The sequence below is a fragment of the Artemia sp. Qi Xiang Cuo genome, chromosome 17 (genome assembly GCF_049724085.1).
Source record: "Artemia sp. Qi Xiang Cuo chromosome 17, ASM4972408v1, whole genome shotgun sequence".
NCBI classification, from domain to species: domain Eukaryota; kingdom Metazoa; phylum Arthropoda; class Branchiopoda; order Anostraca; family Artemiidae; genus Artemia; species Artemia sp. Qi Xiang Cuo.
The window spans coordinates 55,567,210-55,578,940 of NC_142810.1; the positions used below are offsets into that span (position 1 = coordinate 55,567,210).

The 11,731-nt window shown below is 37.3% G+C and overlaps 1 protein-coding gene across 1 annotated transcript; it reads right to left on the bottom strand.

Moving 5' to 3' along the window:
• Positions 1-2,088: 2,088 nt before the first annotated feature.
• LOC148942380 (uncharacterized) lies at positions 2,089-2,637 on the bottom strand. The gene has a single exon (XM_089103307.1). It carries the CDS (start codon positions 2,635-2,637, stop codon positions 2,089-2,091), a length of 549 nt encoding a protein of 182 aa, XP_088959433.1.
• Positions 2,638-11,731: the final 9,094 nt, after the last annotated feature.

The following is an 11,731-nucleotide window of genomic DNA, read 5'->3' on the forward strand; positions in this document are numbered from 1 at the left end:
CAGCAAACGAGTAAGGCAACTGTGGTCTGGCAGATACTTATATATAGACCGGAGTAGTTTCCAGGCAAGTTCCGTAAACCTTGAAACAATATCTGGAAGACCGTAAACAGATACGAGATTCCGATTTCTATACCATGGAGACAGATACAATAGTAAGCGGGAAAGCCGGAAATAATATGAATGAAGTGATCTGATGTCTCTTTGGTGAAAAATAGGGTAAATTCCAGACAGAAACAAAACCGAGTGATCTCTAAAAACCGAATATAATTTAGCAATAAACTTTCTATTGTATCTACCTTTTGCAACAATTTTAGAATAACTTAACTAAATTTTCTTCTTGCAATCAGCGACGAAGAGCTTTTGGAAAGATTTTAGTGTTTTACTAACATTGATACCCAGCAATAGGAAATAAGGAACTGACGGGACAGAAAAAGATCCGCAAACTAGACGGGTCATATTATTACTATTTTTTTTTTTTTTTTTTTTAAATAAATAAAGGGTTTATTCATAAACCAAAAATAACAAAATCCAGAAGCTAAGCTTGTAAAGGAGATCACTACCCCACCTAGGCCTAAAAAAAAAAGAACAAAAAAATAATGATGAAAAAAAAAATATCACATAAAAATCACTAATAAGCGACTCTACCACCCCTACTCTTTATTATCTCAACAATTCTCAATATTCCACATATTTAACCTTGTCCTTCTCAATCCATCAACCAAACACAAAAAAAAAAAACATTGGCAAACTAAAGGCAAAAGAGACTGGAGAACTGACTCACTCACCCCCATATACCCTATAACAATGTTCTTTTAACAGAATTCTAAATTCAGAAACATCCGTCACCTTCTTTATCTCTTCTGGCAGACTATTCCAAGCACGAGGGCTAACATGGCGGATACAAAACATTGACCTAGTTGTCACATGCTTAGGTAGTCTGAATTCATTCGAACGTCTTAAACTATAAGAATGAAAACTAGAAACAGGCAGAAAAAAATCTTGAAAGCAAATTGGTAGCATTTTATTCTGATGTTTGTACATAAAAAGAGCATTATTAAACTTGATCAATCCGAAAATGGAACAATATGTAGTTCAGCATACCTTGCTCAAACAGAGGAACGATTGTCATCTCCTGTAAGTACTCTTACAGCTTTATTCTGTAATACTCTAATCTGCGATAAATGACCCACAAACGTTGAATACCAAGCCAATATACAATAAATCAAATACGGATGAATAAGGGAGAAATAAAGCATTCTGAGAACCGGTCAAGGGAAAGTACGCTTTAGCTTCCTTATAATTCCCAAATTTCGGGCAACTCTAGCTGCAATTTGATTAATATGGTCTTTGAAACTCAAGCACCCATCAACTATCACTCCAAGAAACTTCACTGTTCTGACACGTTATATAGTATTCCCATCAAGTTCTAGTTTCTCTATCCAGGGATAGTAATTTACCCTTCTCCCGTAAATCAAAAATTGACTTTTCTTATGGTTTAATTTAAGTTTATTAACTCTCATCTATTTCTCTATTTGTTCCATTCCCTTTTTCAGAACTAGTAGAAGTTCTCTTTCTGTCCCCGCAGCAAATGTAAAATGTGTATCGTCAGCAAAACTAGGAATTATAATTCTGTTACCGTGATCCCCTTTATCCGAAATATTTATATCTTCAATGCACCGGTAAATATCATTTATATAAATAAAAAATAAAAGAGGTCCCAAAACTGACCCTTGAGGAACGCCAGCCTTGACTCTCTGCGGGCTAGAGGTCTCACTTTCGATTTGAACAATCTGCATACGTTCACTCAGGAATGATCTAACAAGTTCCAAAAATTTTCCACGGATACAACAATTATCTAACTTCTGTACTAAAATTTCATAATCCACACAATCAAATGCTTTCATTATGTCAAGGAAAACAGATGTCACTTTAAGACCACAATCTAAATTATCATTCACAAAAGTCGTCAAGACGATCATTGCTTGATCAGTTGACCTTTTAGCCCTAAATTTAAACTGACTATATCGAAAAAAAAGACCTAAATTCCAGGAATTTAACCATTCTTACATTTATTAGTCTCTCTATTATTCAAGAAATAACAGGAAGAAGCGAAATAAGCCTAGGCCTATAATTATCTAAATTCCCACTATCACCCCCTTTAAAAAGTGGTTTCACTTTCACAATCTTCAGACAATCGGGGAAAATACCTGACTTAAAACACTCATTTATTAGCATTACCAACTGACTAGAAACTATAGGATGAATAACACGGAAAGCTTTCACAGTCATGAGATCCGATCCTGCTGCACTGTTTTTCATATTTTTAACCACTTCACACAATTCACTTAATTTAACCGGCTTTAGGTAAGCAGATACTTCGCTCTTATCAGGCAGGAATTGTGTAAAATCGCCATCCTCAGCCAGGACTGGGATACTGGATCCTACATTATGGCCCACATTAGAGAAATGCTCACAAACTGAATTGCAACTCACACTGTACGGAAGCTCCGAGGGAGACCGACTGGGATTCGTTACAGACTTTATAAGTTTCCAAGTCTTGCCTGGATTTCCCTCAGCTTCTTTAAACTTAAAAGCAAAATAATCCGCTTTAGCTTTCCGAAGGAGACAATTTAGCATGTTATTATATGCTTTATAATCATCCCTAGTAGTTGTCCCTTTATTTTGGATCAATTCCTTATATAAATGTTTTAGCCTTCTCATACTTAAGAGTAGACTCTTAGTAATCCATGGTTTCTTTGCTGATTCATATCTGTAAACTCTTTTAGGTTTAACACATTTCTGAAGTAAACCTGTTTATGTCCCGTACCATTTTTCAAATTTCCGATTGATATCATATTCCTCTTGTAAAAAATTGAATTCAGTCTTATCAACTTCTAATTTAAAACGGGCAACAACCTCAGAATCAATAATAGGCCTAATGACATTACAACGATGTCCCTTATTCAACTGTAGGACTTGCGGTACTGTTATCATTACTCCAAAATGATCTGAAACACTATTAACCACAACAGCAGGTGACTTATATTCAGTATTTACAAATATGTTATCCAATATTGACGCTGAATTCTCAGTAATTCTTGTACAGATATTTATAGTAGGCTTCAGCCCGTAGCTAAGCATTATATCCAGAAACTCCGTAACTCTCTGACTAGAATGTAGACTATTAAATGAGAGATATTCACACTTTGAAAGATTAAGAAAAAGTCCAATGGTATGAAGTTTAGATGCTATTGTTGAGACAGACAGGGAAAGCCCGTTTTTAGTCCTACTGATCAAAAGGATATCATCTGCATAAGGAAGATAAGAGATGTTAATGGAATTAAGAATACAAATGGGTGGGACAGAAGAAAGAACAGACGATGTTCAAAATTTAAAAATTTCAATCCGCATTTCAATCCGCAAAAAAAATTGGAATACCAATATCTAAGAAGATAAATTACCGAAATGCTAATACCGTGACTAAAAAGGGAAAAAATAGCTTGGGAATGGGTAACGGTGTCAAAGGCCTTGGAGAGATCTAAAGCGCATAAATGCTACTCGAATCCATTTTTAGTCGTCTCAGTAAGAACATTCGCCAAAACTCGATGTGCTTGCTGGCAACCTACCCCAGCTCAAAACCCGATCTGGTTTTCACCGAAGTATGCGGAAGAGTTAACTGAAGGGAGGAGAAAATACTAGAAAATTTTACTTATATTGCAAGAAACCGTTATTGGCCTGTAAGATGCACACTCTATCAGAATTTTTCCTTTTTTCAAAATTGAGGTAACTCTACCTAAAAAAAAAACTTTCAGGCACAAACGAGGTACATAAACACATTTGGAAAAAAAGTTGTAGATGTTGGGCAGGAGCTGGACAATCAACCTTTAGATGTTTGGCACTTATGCCATCACCATCAATAGAAGTTGACTTGGGCTTCTTTATAGCTAGTACCACCGAAGATAAATGAACTGGGAGGATCTGGTTCTGGCGGAGTGAGGTAGAAAGCGCAGAAATAAGAAGGTTCATAAATGTAGCAAGAATGAGATGGTTTACCTTTTTACTACTTTTTCCAATCTAAATTACTTGTTGGGAACTTACAAATTTCAGATTTTGCACATCGTAAATACTTTTTATTCTCTAGTTTAGTTTTCTGGTTAAGCCCAAATACTAAGCCGTTAAGTGGCCGTCCGCAAGAAACCCATTTTACGCAGCCAAAATTTGGCTTTATTTTTCACTGTTTTTAGACCTGGGTCCCACGACCATTCAGGCTTCTGCGTATTATTTTACACGTTCCTCGGGAACGGCCACTCTTTCGGCTTCGTTCATACATGATATAATACCAAAATAATATTTGTTCAAAAAATTCTTATCATATACAAATTTAGATCCAACCTGAAGTAGCTGAAAAGGAACTTTTATAGTAGACAAAAGAGCTGTAAGAGTAGAAATGTAGAGCGCCCAATTAGCCTTATTCCAATTTCGCCCGGTAAACCATCTACGATTCACGCGTGAAATATCTGGTGACAGAGAGATATCAAACGAAAAGGAAATTGGTAGGTGGTTTATATCACTTTCTGTTTCGTGAACAGAAACAATTGAAACCGATAAATTTGGAGAACAAAGAACGTGATCTATATTAGTATGGCTCCCAGAAAAATGGATACATTAAAATAAACGATTCTTATCCAGTAGCTTAAACTCGGACAAAGACTGGAAAACCATATCCAATCGGAGGTTTGAATTTAATAAATCAGCATCAAAATCCCCATTGACAAGAAATTGGTAACCAAAAGATGATGCACAATCTGCCACTTTTTTCAAAAAACTACAAGTCTTGGCACACTTATTCAGTGATTGAACAGATTTACGATCACAAGGAAAAGATATTTTCTCTGAGGAGGGAGGGGGTGGGAGTGTTTTATAAATTTTTTGATGGGGTAGCAAAAACGTCAAAATACTCAATTTATCAAGATCAACTGGTTGTTTGTACCTGCAACGCGGGAATTTCTTTTCGTATTTAGGTAGGCTTATTTATATTTTTAGCTATGAAATTGGTAGTTTTAATGGCAAATAAAATGTACTAGGAAATATGATACTAAAAATTAAACATTCATGGTTAAGACTATTTGATTAGCTGCAGCTGTTATATGAAACCAGACAATTGTATCTAAAGAATTCCATTAAACAAAAAATTAGCCAAAAAAAAGGAGCCCAACTTATTTATTTTATTTTTGCTAATTTTTTGTTTAATGGAGTTCTTTACTTTTCTTTGAAAAACTTATTTTGTGGAAAAAGTTTTTTTAATTAATTTCTGTTCGTTTTATTTGTTTTTTTTTAAGGTTTATAGTTTGGCCTGCTATTTGTATGCTGGAGAAAAATTTTCAGCAATTTCCAACAACATGAACCCTTATAAAAACATGGACACAAAGAGTAGTGCTTTATTTAGCTTCATGCATCCTCTTGTTGACCTGAAATAAAAAAATGGCTGCCGTGCGCAAAAAAATCTGTTTACTTTTTTTAACGAGTCGGTTGCACTTAAGCTAGTCTTGTTGGATTAAACTTTAAGAGCAGAAGTAGCCCCAAAAGTTTTAATATAATACCCTCAGTCATTCTTGGGATACTGCTGCGATGCCTTATTGGTAATTTGCATTATCACAGTGCATTTTTATTTAATCTTAATGCAATATTTATTTTTTAAACATATTGGGCAATTGGGAGGGTGGGAGTGGAAGGGGGACTAGTTGCCTTCCAATCACTTTCGACTATTAAAAAGGGCATCAGCCCTTTCTATCTTCAATCAAAGGAGCCCTTTTCGATGTTCCCACGAATACTCTTTCGGTACGAAGTGCCCTGGTCTAAACAACAACAACAACAAAAAATAATACATTACACCCACATCGATCTTTACTATTAAAATGTCAAGCCTTCCAGTCACTTTCGACTATTAAAAAGGCCACTAAGCCTTTCGATTTCCAATCGAATGAGCACTTTTGGAAACGACAACGCTTTCTATAAACACCTTATATGCCCCCAGGGCATAAATTACAACCCTTACCCTAAGGTCATTCTCAAAGACTTAATTTCCAGAACTTTCTACTAAGTTGAACAAAATGACTATCTAAAAATTTTGATTGGATGTGTTTGGAGGAATGGTGGGTATAAGAGGGAGGATAGTTACGATCATATTATTTTCGAACATCAAAAAGGTCATGAGATATCTCTATGACAATCAGACTAAGCACCTATCTAAGGTCTACGACAAAACTGTTTATAAAATATTCTGTGCCCCAATGCACATACTAAATTCGTTGTCCCAGAGGTTATCAGGGGTGTGTATTCTTAAAAGACATAAGTTCCAGAACATCCAAGCACCTTGAGTAACATTAATATCTCAGAACTTTGATTGAATCGTTATGGGGAAATGGTGGGCGTAAGAGGGGGTTAATTATTCTCCACTCACTTTCAACTATTAAAAAGGGCATTTTCAATTTCCAATCAAATGAGCCCTTTTTGAAATTTCTATAACAACTTTCGGTATAAACTTTAATGCCCCCAGGGCATAACTTATAACCCTTGCACTGAGGGCTCTGAGGGTGTTATCACGCTAAAAGTCCTAATTTTCAGAACTTTCAAATACGTTGAACAACATGGATATCTCAAAATTTTGATTGCATGTGTTTGGTAAAATTTTGGGCGCGAAGAGAGCGTTAGTCGCTATCCAATCACTTTCAACTATTAAAAAAGACACAAACCCTTTCAATTTCCAATTGAATGAGCCCTTTTGAAGTTTCTACGACAACGCTTTCAATAGAAAATTTATTGGCCCCCGGGGGGGGGGGGGTGTCCTGCTCAAAGGTATAATTTCCGGAACTTTCAACTATGTTGAGAAAAATGGCTATCTCTAAACTTTGATTGAATGTTTTTGTGGAAATAGTAGGCATAAGAGAGGGGTTAATTACTCTCCGCTCACTTTCGACAATTAAAAAGGGCAATTTAAATTTCTAATCAAATGAGCCCTTTTTGAAATTTGTATAACAACGCGTTCTATAAAAGCCTTATATGCCCCCAGGGCATAACTTACAACCCTTGCACTGAGGGCTCTGGGGGTTATCATCCTAAAAGTCCTAATTTTCAGAACTTTCAAATACGTTGAACAACATGGATATCTCAAAATTTTGATTGCATGTGTTTGGTAAAATTTTGGGCGCGAAGAGAGCGTTAGTCACTATCCAATCACTTTCAACTATTAAAAAAGACACTAGCCCTTTCATTTTCCAATTGAATGAGCCCTTTTGAAGTTTCTACGACAACGCTTTCAATAAAAAAATTATTTGCCCCCAGGGCATTACTTACGGCCCTTGCCCTGAGGACTATGGGGGGGGGGGGGTTGTCATCCTTAATGATCTAATTTCCAAAACTTTCAACTACGTTGAATAAAATGGTTATCTAAAAATTTTGATTCGATGTGTTTGGGGAAAAGGTGGGTGTGAGAGGGGGTAGTTGCCCTCAACTTACTTTCGACTATTAAAAAGGGTACTAGCCCTTTGAACTTCAAATTAAATGAGCCGTTTTTCAAGTTTCTACGAAAAAGATTTCAATAAAAACCTTATATGTCCCCAGCGCATAACTTATAATCATTGCGCTGAGGGTTGTAGGGGAGTGTCTGGAGGGTCTGGGGATTAGGTGGGCGTAAGAGGGGGGGGGGGGCAGTGCCCTCAAATCACTTGCGACTATTAAAAAGGGTACTAGCCCTTTGAATTTCTAATCGAATGAGCCCTTTTTCAAGTTTCTACGACAAAGATTTCAGTAAAAACCTTATCTCTGTGTGTATCTATGTTTATTATCTCTATGTGTGTCGTCTCTATGTGTGTGTTGTCTCTCTGGGTGTGTCGTCTCTGTGTGTGTGTCGTTTCTATGTGCTTGACGTCTCTATGTGTGTTTCGTCTCTGTGTGTGTAACGTCTTTGTATGTTTGTCGTCTCTCTGAGTGTGTGTCGTCTCTGTGTCTGTGTCGTCTGTTTGTGTGTGTCGTCTGTATGTGTGTGTAGTCTGTGTGTGTGTGTCGTCTCTGTGTGTGTTTCGTCTCTGTGTGTGTGTCATCTCTGTGTGTGTCGTCTCTGTGTGTTTGTCGTCTCTGTGTGTGATTCGTCTCTATGTGTGTGTTGTCTCTGGTTTATGTTAGGTTAGGTTAGGGGGGTTTGTTGCCCTCAAATCACTTTCGACTATTAAAAAGGGTACTAGCCCTTTAAATTTCAAATCGAAAGAACCCTTTTTCTAGTTTCTACGACAGAGATTTCAATAAAAACCTTATATGCCCCCAGGGCATAACTTATAACCCTTGCCCTGACAGATTTGGGGAAGTGTCCTCCTCAAAAATATATTTTCTATTTGGAAATATACTACGCTTAACAAAATGGCTATCTCAAAATTTTAATTGGACGTGTTTGGGGAAGGATGGGTGTGTGTGGGGGGGGGGGCTAGTTGCCCACCAAAAACTTTCGACTATTAAAAAGGGCACTAGCCCTTTTAAATTCCAATCGAATGAGTTTTTTTTTGAAGTTTATACAACAACACCTTCTTTAAAAACCTTATATGCCCCCAGAGCATAACTCAAAACCCTTGCCCTGAGGGCTCTGGGGGAGTGTCCTCCTTAAAAACATATTTTCTATCTGGAAATTAACTACGCTGAACAAAATGGCTATCTCAAAATTTTGATTGGATGTGTTTGGGGAAATGATGGGCGTGGGGGGGGGGGGCGAGTTTCCCTCCAATCACTTTCGACTATTAAAAAGGGCACTAGCCCTTTGAATTTCCAATCGAATGAGCCTGTTTTGAAGTTTCTACGACAACGCCTTCTACAAAAACCTTATATGCCCCCAGGGCATAACTTAAAACCCTTGCCCTGAGGGTTGTGGGGCAGTGTCTTCTTCAAAAACATATTTTCTATCTGGAAATGAACTACGCTGAACAAAATGGCTATCTCAAAATTTTGATTGGATGTGTTTGGAGGAATGATAGGCTTGGAGGGGGGGGGGGGGCTAGGTGCCCTCCAATCACTTTCGACTATTAAAAAGGGCACCAGCCACTCCAATTTCCAATCGAATGAGCCCATTTCGAAGTTTCTATGACAACTCTTTCGATACGAAGTGCCTGGTTATGGGGAAAAAAAAAAACATATTGTGCCCACATCTTTCTTTACTTAGTCAGCGCTAGCGCGCTGCCTATGATTGTGGTTGGCCTTTAACAGTTTTGAGGAGGCAACTTTAATATCTACTGTAAATGCCCAACTGCAATCTTCTAAATAGGAAATGGGGATAAAAAATATATAAATAGAACTTTTGCTATAAATAGAGACACAGGAGACATTTTCTTGAACCCAATTTATGATAACTTAATTTTAAGAGACTCAATCCCAACCCAATTATCATACCCAATTTTGGCACGTTTTGACTCTAGTGTCACTTATCTTCTAACCCTATTTTTCTTTCCTCCTCCTTTTGGATTTTCATTACTTTAGAAAATTTGTCAATGCCCTTTGCTTTAGCTGCCCTTATTGGTCAAGTTACATGACAGTGCAGGTTGTAGATTTGATAATTGTTCAGGTGGTGGGACAAAAACTTCTTTTTCTTTATATTAATTATCATTTATAACACTTGTAAATTTTAATTTTTTGGGTCTTGTCTCATTTGATAATCCAGGATTTTCACCCGTTGTGAATTTAATTTGTTTGGGTTGTTTTTGGTCTTATTACGTTTGATAGTTCAGGTGGATCCAGAAAATCATCATTTGAATTCTCATAGCTATCATTTTCAACTTTGATACGGTTTGGTTCTTGCTGTCGCTTATATTCTAACCTCATTTTTTTATTCTTCATTTTGGATTTTAATTACTTCAGAGAATTTTCCAATGCCCCTTGCTAGTAGGGAGGCCCCAATAGATCGTGACCTGCACCACTGCTACCATCTACAATTGAGTCTAAAGGCACCTAACCACATAGACAGTGTTATTGATCCACGAAGGGGAGAGAATTTCTGAGAACTAGATTTCTGGGAAATTGATTTGCATAATCGGCGGGGAATTATTGATCTACGACGGGGGAATTAAGAAACATTATGGCTTCTTTGATCTTTAGGTCTGAGGGATAAATGGTCTTTAGTGACAGAGATAAATTGATATTCTATTTTTTTAATATGTCTTCTCTGATCTTTAGTGACAGAGATAAATTCGGGAATTCTATCGAAGCCATAATAGTGTAACCAAGAACACCTATAAGATGAAGAGATTAACGTGGGAATTTTTTCCTGGGAATTTCAAATGTGCCAGCCAGGGATGCTAAAACAAAAGCGAACACGCAGAAATTACGTTTAGGGATTATTGGGCGAAACCGTTTGAGATATTATAGAAGATGATTTAGGCAAAACAGTTTGAGACGTTTTAGAAGATGATTTGGGCAAAACAGTTTGAGACATTTTAGAAGATGATTTTAGAAGATGATTTAGAAGATGATTTTGGTGAAACTCCGTGGTCGTTATAATACACGAGCTCCATTTGAACAGTGTTGTAAGGTCCCCTACCCCAACCCCAAAAGGATACCCCGGCCCCCAAAGGTCCCCCGGTCTCCAAAAGCCCCCTGAGCCCTGGGCCCCCAAAGGACCCCCGAGCCCCGGGCCCCCAAAGAACCCCCGAGCCGCCAAAGGCCCCCTGGACCCCCAAAGGGCCCCCAAAGAGCCCCCTCCCCATTTTTTAATACTTTTTTTTGTGCACTTGAGACACAGAAGAGCCCCCAGATTTCAAAAGACTTTATTATATCTTTTCAGAACAAGTTCTTTTCTTAATGTCCATCCTAAACCCATTTTACGAGTTGAAGTATCCCATCATTTTCACCCACAACTTTACTTTATAGCTTTTTGAATGCTCCAACATCAAGCAATACTTTTCAAAAGGAATTTCAGAACAAGTTCTTTACGTAATGTCCCCCCTAAACCAATTTTACAAGTTGAAGTATCCCATGCTTTTCACCCACAACTTTACTTTATAGCTTTTTGAATGCCCCAACACCAAGCAATACTTTTCAAAAGGCATTACAGAACAAGTTCTTTCCTTAATGTCCTTCCTAAACCCATTTTACAAGTTCAAGTATCCCATCCTTTTCACCCACAACTTTACTTTACAGCTTTTTGAATGCCCCAACACCAAGAAATACTTTTCAAAGGCATTTCAGAACAACTTCTTTTCTTAATGTCCCTCCTAAACCCCTTGTAAAAGTTGAAGTACCCATCCTTTTCACCCACAAATTTACTTTACAGTTTTTTGAAGGCTCCAACACCAAGCAATACTTTTTAAAAGGCATTTCACAACAAGTTCTTTTCTAAATGTCCCTCCTAAACCCATTTTACAAGTTGAAGTACCCATCCTTTTCACCCACAACTTTACTTTACAGCTTTTTGAACATCCCAACACCAAGCAATACTTTTCCAAAGACATTTCAGAGCAGGTTCTTTTCTTTATGTCTCTCCTTAACCCATTTTACAAGTTGAAGTATCCCATCCTTTTCACCCACAACTTTACTTTACAGCTTTTTGCATACCAAAACACCAAACAATACTTTTCAAAAGACATTTCATAACAAGTTCTTTTCTTAATGCCCCTCCTAAACGCATTTTACAAGTTGAACTACCCATCCTTTTCACCCACAACTTTACTTTAAAGCTTTTTGAATACCACAGCACCAT

Bases quoted from the DNA above. Each gene is read 5' to 3' on its own strand.
- LOC148942380 (XM_089103307.1), bottom strand. From the start codon at position 2,637: ATGCTAAATTGTCTCCTTCGGAAAGCTAAAGCGGATTATTTTGCTTTT.